The sequence below is a fragment of the Apaloderma vittatum genome, unplaced genomic scaffold (genome assembly GCF_000703405.1).
Source record: "Apaloderma vittatum isolate BGI_N311 unplaced genomic scaffold, ASM70340v1 scaffold3577, whole genome shotgun sequence".
NCBI classification, from domain to species: Eukaryota; Metazoa; Chordata; class Aves; order Trogoniformes; family Trogonidae; genus Apaloderma; species Apaloderma vittatum.
The window spans coordinates 1-14,009 of record NW_009726498.1 but is presented as its reverse complement, the minus strand read 5'-3'; the positions used below and the strand labels follow the sequence as shown (position 1 = coordinate 14,009).

General features: G+C 43.4%; 1 protein-coding gene across 1 annotated transcript; it reads right to left on the bottom strand.

The window, feature by feature from the left end:
• Nucleotides 1–449: 449 nt before the first annotated feature.
• Nucleotides 450–13,567, bottom strand: HORMAD1 (HORMA domain containing 1). The gene is made up of 13 exons (XM_009873289.1): nt 13,535–13,567; nt 13,029–13,173; nt 12,626–12,689; nt 11,116–11,152; nt 10,710–10,730; nt 10,587–10,613; nt 9,865–9,932; nt 7,843–7,994; nt 6,978–7,234; nt 5,805–5,868; nt 2,610–2,686; nt 1,849–1,932; nt 450–530 (listed from the first exon to the last, which is right to left on the bottom strand). The coding sequence occupies exons 1-13, from the start codon at nt 13,565–13,567 to the stop codon at nt 450–452; spliced, it is 1,110 nt and encodes a 369-aa protein (XP_009871591.1).
• Nucleotides 13,568–14,009: the final 442 nt, after the last annotated feature.

Here is a 14,009-nt window from a genome sequence, read left to right as displayed (position 1 = left end):
AAATTAACCCAAGACTCCGGGGTTCTGCGTCCCATAAGGCTGGGAGGTTCCTCAGCTTCAAAGCAGAGCCCAAAGCCGCGGGGAAGCCTTGTGTAACATTATTGCCCGCAACAAAATCACCATCGGGATTTAAACACGTTACAAGCAGGGAGTCAGATCCCCCAGATCACCTCGTTACAGGAATTCTCTCGGTTACACCGGCAGTCAGGTACCAGATTCTGTGTGTCCTGACGGGCACAGCCTCCTACGAAAATAAAAACAAGTTCAGATTTCTTCAGCCGGGCTTCTTGGCAGATTTTTCTTTCCTTAAAATATTCTCCATTCTGACTACCCAGGGAACAGGAGAGATCCCTAAAAGATATTTAAATACGAACAAACTTAAATACGTTAAACGACAAAACGGGAAAGGTGCGGAGAACTCGGTAAGCAACCAGCGGGGAGCAGGGGATCTAAAACTGCTCCTTCGGTTCACTGATCTTCCTCCGTTTTGGCAGCACGTCTTGACTAGACGAGAGTTCGAGCTGGTGAACCTGCCGAGGGAACACAAAGAGCGCGTCACAGGTTGTGGCACAGCCCAGACCGTGGCCTGCTCTGTGGCACGGGCAAGCTTCTCACGGGAGAAGTGATGATGAGCGTACAGATCAATGGTGGCGTTTTCGTTGGGGTTTTATTTTTTTTTTTCCCTTTTGCATCAGTAAATAAGAAAAAAATGCATGACCCTGGGGTTGAAAGCAAAAAAAAAAAATTAAAAATAATCTATTCTGCAGTAAGTAGTACTTCACAAAAAGACTGAATCTACAGCGTTGTATTCAGAACTTAACATCTCCAGGGATTTGCTGCAAACTCCGATGGCTCTTTTCACACACAGCGCCCATACGCGGGTACTTTTAAGACACAGATCGATTTCTCTTCTGGATTTCTTTAGAACGTTCTGCCGAGGAGCGAATCTTGCACGCTCTCAGGCTTGATTTCTATCTGCCTTAACAGAATTAAGGCAACTCTTAGTTGGCAAGGATCGAGCTGGGCAGGATGAATCCTCACACAACCATGGCACCAGAAATCACCAAAGAGCTCTCCCGAGCAGGGACAGGGATTTCCGCGGCCCTGACAAGGAATTTCCCCTCCCGACGGCACATGAAGAGCCCTCAGTGACCAGGATGGCAGCCCTCACCCCAGCTTCTTCTGAGGGGCACCCACCAGGAACCACCAACACTGACAAGTACCAGATGCTGAGGTCTTGCGAAGGCCCCTCAGCGTCTCACAAAGCTGGAGCGACCAAAGGCAGTCGGCAAAGGCAGCAGCCAGAGGGAGCCCCCCAATGCCACCACCAAAGGCCAGATTCCACCCTGAAGACAACTCTGCTCCACCAAGGCTGGAGGAACTGGGCTCCTCACAAGCAGCACCAACTACAGGACTTGTCTGCTGCAACGTGAGTAAAGAAATAACCGATTTTTCTTGGCACGAGTGAGTCACAGAGCTGAGGTTAGAATTTTGGCCTCGTGTTTTCCAAGTAAGATCACTACCAAGCACGTGGTACGCTGGGCTGGGGGTGAAACCAGTGGGGAATCTGGCTAAAGCCATTTTGAAGATAGAAATCAATCCTAAAGAGTCTTTCTCAACTTGTTTTAACTGTATCCACGCTCACCTTCTCACTCTTTGCAACAGATTTATTTTTTTCCTGACACTAAGAATCCAAACTTTTGAATTTTATGGGTGTTTCTGAAGTGATGAGAATTTCGTTCTGCCAGCACGAAATGTATTAAAGCTTCGAGTTGTATTCACTATTTGGAACAGAAAAAGGCTTAAAAAAAAGAACAGAAGTAGAAAAGAGAAAAAAATGGTACTAACAGTGCTGGCTTGAAAGATCCTTCCACTTCTTGTCCTGCTCTCCGACACGTTAAGTTCAGACGTCTTACTTGCCAAATGATCGACCTAAAATCAGAAGACAGACTTTGCCTTACGAAAGCAAGAGAAATACGTATCAGAGGCTATAGGAGGGTTCAGTGCTGTGGCTCGCAGAGAGCTCTGGCTCCACTCACCACAGCGCTGGAGCCAAAATTTCAACATGGGAGCGTATGCACTGAAGGCACTGCGCTCTTTAGAGCTCAACGTGCCAACGAGCCCCGAGGGATCAAAGCATCGGTTGTTTTCATACAGTAAGTCACTCACGGGTACCTGGGGCTGCTCTGTTTGAAGCTGTCCTCTACAGTTAAATGACGTCATTTTGCGACAGCCCAAGTTTCAAGTCTGAATAATAAATGCAAATCTGAAGTTTTAACCAACCTTTAAACAAGTTTCGGTCTGTCAGAATTAGCAGCGAAATTTCTATTAGGCAGAGCAGTTAATTATGGCAGTTTATGAACATGGAAATTACGTTCCCATTTCTCTTAATGTCAGTGAGACGACCTGTCTGGTTTGCAAAATGCAGTGCTGAGGAACAGCCTTTTGTTATTGCTTTTGATTGCTTTATAATACTAACCAGAGAGGAAAATGTAAAGGCACTTTTTTTGCTGGAAATACTGGCTGTGGCAAATAAATCTCGAGCAGATTACTCAAAGTGAGAACGCAGAGTGGTAAAAGCTGAAAAGGACAGAGGGCAGTTCTCATACCTGAGGATTAGAAACATATAGACTCCGGTTGCCTCCAGCCTTCATAACTTTGTCCTCCTCACAAGTTAAACTTGGTTCTTAAAAAAAAAAAAAAAAAAGAGTTAAATAAGAAGTCACACCGTTGACGACACACAAACTGCCTCTTAACACTGATGTTCTGTCACAAGGAACACGTGCACTTTATAAGTCCTTATCAGCACCAAGCATGATGCTTTCTCACATCTTAAATGCAGTGATTTCCCATCACAACTTCTTATTGCAGGCACACAAGAGATGCTTACACTAAGTAGTACAGACTTACACCCAGGATCTTTGGAAGAGTTTAATTTGAAGAAGAGGAGGCCAAGGGGAGACCTCATCACTCTCTGCAACTGCCTGACAGGACGGTGTGGAGAGGCTGGGGCTGGTCTCTTCTCACGGGTAGTTGGTGATGAAACAGTACGGAACGGCTTCAGGCGGCACCAGGGCAGGGTTACATTGGACAGTAGGAAAAGTTTTTCCCAGCAAGAGCAGTCAGCCGCTGGCACAGGCTGCCCGGAGAGGGGGCTGGGTCCCATCCCTGGAGGTGTTTAAAGCTCGCTGAGATGTGGGGCTGGGGGAGATGGTTTAGGGTGAGCTTTGCAGAGCAGGGGCAGTGGTTGGACTCGATGAGCCCAGGGGGCTTTTCCAACCTGAAGGATTCTAGGATTCTAAGAGTGGGCTCGACCCCCATACTCATTTATCCACTGTACTGCTAAAGGCTCATCCACTCTGGGATTGGCTTCCAAGGAAAAAGCCTCACGAGCCTGTTTTGTGCTGTGGGATGGGCAAGAAACGCCGTGGGGCCACTCACCCCAGCACAGCGTCTGCGTATTCTGAGCCCACTGGCACCGACAGTTCCCTGCAGCCACGTGAACAGGCCCCAAAGAACGAACAGTCAGTTCCAGAGATTTTTTTGCACTTCTATAGTCATGTGGAAAACGGCGTGCCTGAAGGTTTTTAGGGAAAATGGTATTTCTGAAGCCTGCAGAACCAGAGTTATATTTCAAAGCAGATGCAATTTTAGGGAAATGCGTTAAGAAGAGTGAATAGCGCAAGCAGCAGCACTAATGGGCATTTCTTCTATGAGTGCCACATACACTTGGTCTCCACAGAAGCATCTACCACTGCTACAGAAAAAAAAGCTTTTCACGCTGGCTTCTCATCCAAATAAAGGAGGTTTCCACCCCCTAGATCTTGGTGATAAAGCTTGGGTTCTTTACATCACAGCCTTGAAAACTGCATTCCTTTACCTATCCTGTTTCACATCAAGGCTTTTCTGAGCTTATTGATCCACACAATCTCTACTTAATCTTCTAGAAAGGGCACTTATTTCCCCTTTTGACTTTTCTTTGCTAAGTTTATGTGCAGCAAACAGGTACCAGTATTGTCTGGATGCTTCCTCTACAGCCTCTCTAAGAGGAGCAGATCAACAAACAGCAACTCATTCCTCAGTTCATCTGGTAGCAAAGTTCCACCTTTGAACAACCTTGGGAAACCTGAAGATAAATCATCTATTTTTCCTCCTACTTTCTCTAAAATCTTAAACGGGAAACTTCTGCTCACAGAGATCCCCAAGGATAGAGTTTGCAGCCTCGTGTTTTGAATTTGAGACAGTCTGAGTCTGATTCTATGATTCCACATCCTGGGGCACTGATTAAAAAACCCAACACAGCAGTGGAGTGCGTGTAGCAGCTGCGGTCAGGCTGACGGAGCCCGGACAGTTATTTTACTCTCCATTCAGAGCTTACAGTAGAGGACATGTACACGACTGTAAGCAAACACCACAGAATATATCTATCTGTAACGGCTAAGAGAAATCCAGCAAGACAAATGCTGCTGCTTTTTGTCAGAAAGGATGAGCAGGCAACTTCCTAATGTCCTGCGTAGCAGGAAGAACATAATTGCTTATTTGATAACAAGGGAGAAGGCAGCTTTGCCTTGCAGCATTAAAGAATCCTCAGAGAGCTTCCAAAACATAAGGTTTCATTTATCCTCTCCGCAGAGCTCTTCGTTCAACTGCTTATTGACATTGTTATACGATTTCCTTTTTTTAAATAATACAGAAGTAAATGGCTTTGGTACCTTCTTGAGAAATGCTGCCTCATAGGCTTCCACCTGGAATTTGTTTTTTTGCTGCTACTCACATTGTTTGCATAGTTTTACATGGACACTTTTTACAGTGTTGGGATTTTACTTGGGGAAACTCAGTTTGTTGAGATTCCTACCAACACAAACACTTTGCTAGAACCTGCACCTATTAAAACTGAACTTAAAAACGTTTACTTGCAATTTTGAAAATGCTCCATGTACACAGCAAGGGAAAGGGGCACGCAGGTGCACCGTAAGCTGTGAGAGCAAGCAGCTAGGAAAGGCACTAGAAGAGCCAGCAGCACAAACAGAATCACACAAATCAGTCATGAAACAAAACCTATTTGGAGATGAAGTTGCTGATCGTATCAGGAAGAGCAAACCACAGCAACGAACAACTTCCTTTCACAGAAGAATACACGTCTTACAGACACGGATTTTTTCCGTCCACCACAACATAAAAACTCTGCTGTGGACACGAGCCCTTACGCTCTGGGTTCCTTCCCAACCACACAGACTGAAGCATGTGTGGATTGCAGAATCAAACCTATTGTGGTCCTATTGTAGTTAGAGCTTAAGGAAAAAAGGTAGCTAAAAGCCATACTTCTGCTCAATTTTAGTGGCTGAGGCTGTGAGGATACAGTCCCAACAGCTGTGATTTACACAAAAATACACCTGGACTGTTGGGGCTTTTTTTGCACAGGGAATTCTGCTCCCTATCTGCAGTGATGAACTCAAGAGCGCAATAACTCTGCAAGCTTTATGTGGAAATAAAGTATATTAGTAAAAATAACAGTAATAATAATAGAAAAACAAAGCAATACTCCTATATAATCTATTAAATTTAACTTTTCTGATAAAATGGAACAGAAGAGCAGCATTTTAGAACAGAAACAGGAAATCATGCATTTGCTAACCACAGAAGAAAGCCATGGTAGAAAATAAAGGCATAGCAATGCGCACGAAGAAAACGGAATGTAAATTTTAATATAGTGGCCTATGTCAGAAAACCAAATTTCCATTTTAGTAACATGAGGAAAAAGAGGTACAAACTGAAGAGACTTGAAAAATACATATGAACAGTACCTTGAGCTTCTGAAATATTTACATCTTTCCTATCTTCTGCCTTATTATCCAAGACAGGATCATCCTAGATTAAGACAAAGGTCTATCATTTACTGCAGCCAAGTAAGAAAGGGGGGGTGTACTCAGATGCTCAGGGCCAAAGCTTATTAAATGGATTCTGAGTGGAACAAACTGTACTGAAATAATTGAATCTGACATGGAATGCACAGGCTAGGTCAGCATTACTTAATTATTAATGCAAGCACACATTTTGATTCAACTACCAAGAAAAACATCTGTAAAAAATATTAAAATTCCAACAAAGGTACTGAACAAACACTGTCAGTGCATCGATTACCGCCTTGCTATCACCAGGGAACCAGCAATTCAGAGGCACCCGCGGGTTTAGAAGGCCAAGCAGGTTACTTCCACCTCACCACCTGCAGGACCCCTGTTAGAAATGTTAATTGAGGGGCAGGGGCCAGAAGCACTGAAGCTTGGCCTCCTCTCACCTCCAGCCAGCGCAGCCCAGCACACAAATTTACACGTTCTACCAGGACTGAAGGTATTTGCTGCCTGTCGCCCGCCGATCCCAGGAATCTGCCTGAAATTGCCAGAGCTCAACACACGCAGCCCCAGGAGACACCTCGGGCACCCCAGCAGGAGGCTGAACGGCTCCAGCAGGTCCTCACGCCAGACAGAACGAGGTTTAACTTTCACCACCTGTACACGTACTGCTGTGCGAGAGGAACCCCAAGCGAATTTACTGCCGGTTAGTATTGTCCGGCTGCAGCATCTCGCTTGGGGCTGGTATGGGAGAGCTCCGGGGAGGCTCTAGCAGTGCTCTGCACGTGGAGCTGCAGAAAGGGCACTTGTACACACAGCACAAAGCTGTCCCTCCGCTCCTCCACCTGCAGCTCCTCTCAGGGCCCCGGAGACACAACTACCAACAGTGCTGCTGCTGCCAGGTGGTGTGCTGGTGCACCTGCTCCGTACTGCTTTAGCAACCACCAATTGCTAACTAAGGCTATAAAATTAAAGCAAAACTGTATCAAAGACACTGTCTTGCTTATGTACATCTGGAAACACAGAGGTTTTTATTAATGTTACAGCAAAACACAGCAGAACAATTAACAGCGCTTTTCTAGACTATAGATCTTGAGAAATCTCTGCACAAAACATTTGCACTCTTACCTTCATGTCCTGGTTCTCTTCTTCTGGATCATCTCCGTCCACTCTGAGCACCTGGAGAGGCGCATTAGTCTCTCCCTGCTTTAGGATGCTTTTATCAACACCTTCCATTCGTTGTTTTTCAGTGGTAACTTTAACTTTCAGCATATGAAAAGGTGTTGGCACTTCACCCACATTCAGATACATAGGCTCCCCTTCAAATATCATCCCCTCACATTCTCCCTCCTTAAAGCCAGGAGGCTGGTAATCGGGCGGTGTAACTGCAGGAAAGAATTGATTCAATGCGTTAGAACAAAATACACCCTTGTAAAATTTAACTCGTGTGGCAAAAGTACTCTTTTCTCTTCCCCTCATTAAATGAAAGGCGATACATAAAAAAAGGTGTGGAGAGAAGAATAATCAATATTCAAATTGTACTAAGTGATAGTGTTTCCCCCTGTACAACAGGCAACACCCAGTTAGAGCTACCTGACAGTTTGTATGTGCAAAGAGATGAGCTAGAAGCTCTGATTTCACGTTAGAAAGCAGTAACACATTCTGAAAGCAGAGCTCGACATTTAAATAGTCATTCAAACTACAACCGGTCTGGCAAACACATTACATCCCAACATGCTCAGGAAAACTCAAATTCATTTTTAAAAGATCCTGAAATCCTTGCTCCAATGAAGTTGGTGACAAGTCCGTGGAGAGTGAGATCAAATCTGTTCTCCTTGGATGTCCTAAGTCATCGTGAGAAACTGACACACGTAAAATAACGACATTTTAACAACTTCCAGCAACCATAAAGAAAACACATTAAAACATTTCTGTGAATTGTTTTCCAATGCCTGAATATAGCTGATAAATCAAGGTAATACGAAAATATTACCTTCATCATAATAAAACAGCTTCATAGTCAGGCAAACGTCATTCGGCAACGGACTCAGGTTTTGCATCAGGACGTAAATCTTGCGAATGAGGAGGATACTCGCTTTCTTGGTGTCTGCACAGGTGATGGTAGAATCATTCCTTTTGGTTGTACTAAAAATGAACAAAGTATTTATTGGTGCTTTTTTTCTTTTTATGCAGAATTAACTGTTTCTAGTACCAAGACACACAACTGTTTAACAGTCTACGAACGCCAGACGCAGACATCACACTCATTGCCTAAGGTCTCAAAGTACAAGCGCTGCAATTTCACTAAGTGACCTGCGTGTTCTCTGCCTCTTGGAAGATCAAATCCCGAGGCAGAGACATCAGGAAAAGGTTACGGTTCAACATCTGTGTTTTAGATTACACAGTGCTTAAAAAACCACCCAATCCGAAAGAAAGAAGAAACAGGTAGGTACTTTCGAAAGCCCCAGCTCTGTGAAGTCTTACACGCTTGCTTTCCCTTCAATAAAACAAGGGATGCTGTTGATTTTGACAAGAACGGTTACTGATAAAGAAAACGCCTGCCTAAGGGACTCCTTGCATCCAGCTCTCACTTCCACAGGCCTGTCCTACCAAGAGCTGACCCGAATCCTTCCTTACTGCCACTAAAAATGCTCCTCCTCACAGCTACGCAGCCGAGAGGCACCCAAGGAGCTCATCTGCCAAGCAAAGGGTAACAAAACGTGAGTTATGTCACTGGATGACCCTTTCTTCTGGAAGCACGCCCTTAACTTCAATGGTTTCAAACGTCTTACCCTCTGCAGGTGGTTATCTCTTTCCATGCAGCATGTCAGAAAATCATAGAATCACAGAACCAGAAGTAGGGTCACACCTCATATTTTCAAATTAGTCTGGCGTGAATTTATGCTAATACACCACGGTGTGGCTGAGGCACATCTTGCATCCCTTCCCACCAGTGGTTTTTACACAACTTACAGCCTGGTTTAGAGGTAACTAGATTCAGTCCAAGGTAGCCAGGCCTGCAGCACTGCCTTTTTTTTTTTTTTTTTTTTTTTAAAATTTAAAAAGCATTTTATGCAGGAAGAAATCTCGAAGTTCGTTAGGCATGAGCTTGCTACATTTCAATTACTTGTCTTAGAAGAAGATGTGTCCTTGCAGCTGTGACTGACCAGTAAACCCCGACAATGAAAGAAGGCTCCGAGGAGACGGGCAAGGGTGGCTAGGCTGAGGGAGCCGCACCGGGCACACCGCCCCCAGCTGCTGCACAGAAAAGCTGACTTTATCTGAACACACAGGGCACCCGAGCATGGCCGTCCCTGCAGATAAACAGCTCCGTCAGTTTGAGCGGCTCAACTGGTGCCGTAAATGTTTCTCCTTGAGTTCACTAAAACCGTGTGAATATCTTCTCGCATTAGCCAGACCAGGATGAGGGGAGCGACTATGCGGCTCAGCGCGACGAGCATAAGAACTAAACGACTAACAAAAGAATTTCCGAAAGAGCAATGGGCTGGAGCTGGCCTCAACCAGTGCCTGGATGCCCAGGGTCGTGACGCTGAGCACATTATAGAGCCCAGGCAGAGGAATCCCACTAGTACTGAATGAACCGTGTACTGCAATAGCTAAGTGTAGCTTCCAAAATACCCTGACAATGCACTACAAACGTATCAGCTCTGCTAGACGAGAAATCCTACGTAGTATCAAGAAACTTTGGATAAGTAAATCTGATATTAAACATTTCACTCTCCACACATGGAATATCTTAAAGAACCTGGTCAGAAAGTATTGAACTCCCTAAGAATCATCTTTTGTGTAGATACTTTAAAATATGAGCATAATCTGACAAAATGATTAGTTTTATTTCAAGAATAACACCAAGCTAATAGTATATGCTGCTAAAATTAGTCTTAGGATTGAGAATTAAAAAAGGAAATACCAAACAGGTAAAATCCAAAGTTTTCACGTTCCTGTGCGTGCAAACGGACTGTAAAACCACAGAGTAAAGTCCCAGGGACAGTACCTGCTGATATCCAGGAGTGGCCCATTGTGGGTATACTTGAATTTGAAGTGGTAACATTCTGTAATTGTCTGCAAACAAATCCAGTAATTATTGAACCATCAGCTGTCAAGGAAACTACTGCTCTGCTTCTGTCTAGTCATCTATAAATCTTGCATTTAAAGAAATGCAACGGTAGCCCAACTCCCACCTGATTCACACGCATGGAACAATTAACAGTATTAATGTATATACTTGTCATTAAATAAAAGTTATCCATATTATTTTCTAGGAATCACCAGGATAAAACATTCTGAAACATCAAGCCCGAGTTTTTAGAACAAAACACTCAAGATTTTAACCGTGTTTTTTTTTAAATTTAAAACGTTTCACACACGTAACAGAGACTCAGTGACCCCCAGTGGCTAGTTAAGGCATACCGGGTTTCGCACAGAGAAGCTCCCTGAGCTCATTACGCACAGTCAGGATGATGCACCTGCAACAACTTTTTGGTTTTCTTGTAGCGGCCCGAGAATAACCCAGATCATAAACTCGATGTTCCAAGGCAATTCACTACGTGGCAATTCCGATTAGCTCTAGTGAATCTTATATTTGATATTTTAATACGTCAGTTTCTTTTTTTTTAACGTGCAATAAGGGGAATATTAAGTACTACTGGTTGTATACACATCTCACTATACCCATATTGTCATTAGGCATCCAGTAAGACATTCTAGCAGATTTACCTGAGGATCTTCTGGATGGGCATAGACCTGTATTTTTAAAGTAAAGAGAGGAACCCAAGTAAGAACCAGACATACCTCTAAGCATTTACCTTAAAAAACGTGTACCTTTTCAAAGATACTTACTGCCAGGACAATCATTCTTAGCTGTCAGAAACATAATCAGAGAAAGAAAAACAACATTAAATCAATTCCACAGCCCGTTTCTGCTTACCAAGCTGTCTGTGGTCTCTAGCTGTGGGAAGCAATACAGACAACTAAGGCCTGCTTGAAGACAAACCTCTTCATGCACGGTTTAAGAAAGGACTCCCTCAACCAGGAGAAGAAAATTCCTTCATATCCCTGACTTTACTTCTCTTTATGAGGTATATTATCCTGAAATGTCTGTGCATCCCACAGGGTAGCTAACTAGTTATTAAAGCTCAGCTATTCCCTAACCACGAAGCCCTATAACTATGCAAGCAGCTAACCGTCTTACAGAAACTAATGTTTCAATACAAGTAAAACAGCCAAATGATACTGGAGGACTTACATATTTCTTCTGCAAGGCATCATAGCATCCTAACATCCTGCAAAAATCAAATAACATTGTCCATCTAATTTTCATTTGCTTTGCTTCTGATTAAATGAAATAGTTAAAAAAAATAATCAAAATTCTCATGTTTAGCCTTATCAGAATACTTATTCTGTTACTGCACCTTATTAGTAGCGACACAAGCAACGACTATCTTTGTAACACCAAATCATCCCAACCTCTTTGCAGAGCAAGCAGAAATACAGTCTGTAAGTCAACGGTTTATCAGTAAAAACACAACGCAATTGCCCATCAACCACTTTCAAGCGTCTTTTAACACGTGTATTCATTAACCGGTTTAAAAGTACCTCAGCTGAACACTGACATCTCCAAAGGACAAAGGAGCTATGCTACTGCCTTCATCGAGATGTTACAATTAGCTTTTTACATAACACGCAAACAGCCAAACAGTGAACCAAAACTTACCCTCACCTTTTCCTAACACTTCTTTTGAATACAGTTAACAAGGAAAAATTGCTTTTGGTGTGTACCTAACGCTAAGTCAAGAAAGGCTACTCACCTGTACACTCCAAACAGGCAGCGCACACCCTTCCCATAAAGTCAGGGAGCTTTTCCTTCTCAGCATCCACAGACTGCCACCCCACTGCCCTCGCTAATGTTTAACGTGGGGGGGTAAGGTGAAACCAGCTTGGCACCACTTCAGATTCCTCTACCACAGAAGACCAATTCAGAAATTCCAGGTTACAGTGAAGGAAGCTTTTTCCCCACTCCTCTCTTAGTGACAGCACACAGATGACTCTTAGTGACAAAGCACGGATGACTAATTTCACCTTCAACACCTGAACTCAGACCTACAGCTCTGAAGACTCAAGGGCCACAAACCCCCGTTGCTGAACGCAGCATCTTCTTCCGTGCCTCACCTGGTACTACAGCTGCTTAAAGTGCAACAAGAGCAAGGATGGCCTTTACAGAGGCACCAAAAAATAGGAACGTGTTTATAAGGCAAAAGCCGCATATACTCTTTCCTAAAGAGCAAGGAGAGCTGACTTGGAACAAATCTTGCAGTAATTGTGAACAGAAGGGAAATCAAAATAAATACCTCCAGCCTTTCTTACACAAGTCTGAGAGCAAGATCATTACATTCAAACCCCAAAATGTTAACACTGCGTCTCCTGTTCAGCTACAGAGGAGCTACTGGTTAGATTTTTGCATTTATGTGCACCCTTGAGCACTCATACACCCACAAAAACTAAATGTAAAGTGTAAGCACTCTGTGAACAAAGATTTGTGCCCTGCTAAGCACCGAGCTGTAAGCCTTTCTAGAAACACAACTGTAAAAGTTAACTAAATCTCTACTGATTCGATTTTCCATCTTAAAAGAAAAGTCAACGTAGTAAGTGCCACCCACTGAAAGAACTTTTTTCTTTCTATCCGCAAACAACCAGAACAGTATCTTTCAGAATTGACACCCTATGGAAGTGTTATATACGCACTGTAATTCACATACCATTTCACCAGCTGAGAAGAGCCAGGACAGCTCTTGTCTTCCTTCAGAATTTTCACACAGACATCTCAAAAAAAAAAAAACACAAACAAAAAATATCCAATTTGCATATTTATTTAGGACAAAACACAACCACATTGCCAAGAAAGTGAAGTTAATTCCCTAAATTAATATTATCCAAAATTAACATTATTGACAGGTATTGGCATAGTTTTAATTGCAATTAGCATCACCACTACCTAACAAAAATTCAACAATGACTGTATCTGAGAAGTTTCAGTAACAGTCACAGAAAGTGGCTATGACCTTTAATTAAGACAACCAAGTCGCTTTAACAACACTCGGTAACTTCCCAACAACTGTGCAACAACAAATTTGGTGAAGAACAACGAAATCAGCCTGTTACCATCCATGTATCTTGTTCCATAGGCACTTTCAGGAAAGATTCCTCTCAGGTAAGTAATGCAGGATACAGCGACTGCCAGGAGCCTCTTCACTAGCATCAGGGACTGCTGTTCAGTAGTTATTTTACTAGGAAAAACAACCGCACTCTGGAAGTTTAAGAAAGAAAAGAATTAATCTCCGTCCATAACAACAAACCTGTACCACCTACAATCCAGTCCAATGCCTGCTGCACTTTTTATTAATTATGAAGGTCATACTTTTCAGGGAAAGTTAAGCATATTCCTAACACTTGGTGTTACTATGTTTTTATGACATAGCTGATCTCTCCCAAGTGCACGATCACTAACTTTACTATTAAGCATCTTTATTCATAAAGGCTGAAGTAGTTTGTATTTTTCAAGTGAAGAAATATTACAGAGCACCTGGGTGCGTTATTTCAGCTAAAACTCCCTGCTTTTCCAATTCAAGTCATACATTGCGCTGAAATACCCAAGGAAAAAAACGTACCATACAATTCTTCGGCTTCTGAGCAGTTGCCATTTTGCAGATACTCTTCTGTTAATAAAACACCTGCATCAGTATATGTATGAAACCATTCACATGTGCACGTGAGCCCACCTGCCGCTCTGACAAGTCATCTGTATCAGCACAAACCTGTAATTTTAATAAAACACAGGTCATCTAATAATCATCACTAGTAGATTCTTGATATCCCTAGCGGTACAGACCTCCCCCAAGGGTGCAGGTCGCAGTGACCAGCACGCTGTGCTGGGGTGAAGCCCGAGGCTCCCAAAGCCACGCAGCGCAGCACACGCTGGCAAGCAGGGTAGGGCCCCAAGAAGACATTTGCCGTATTTAAGTCACCTCCAGCCAAAGCTGAGCCACTGCCTTTGGAAAACACCTCCAGGCTTGGGTTATTTTCGCCTGCAATTTACACGAGTACCACAGGAGACCACTCTCCAGCTTGTCCTTCTGGTGAAAC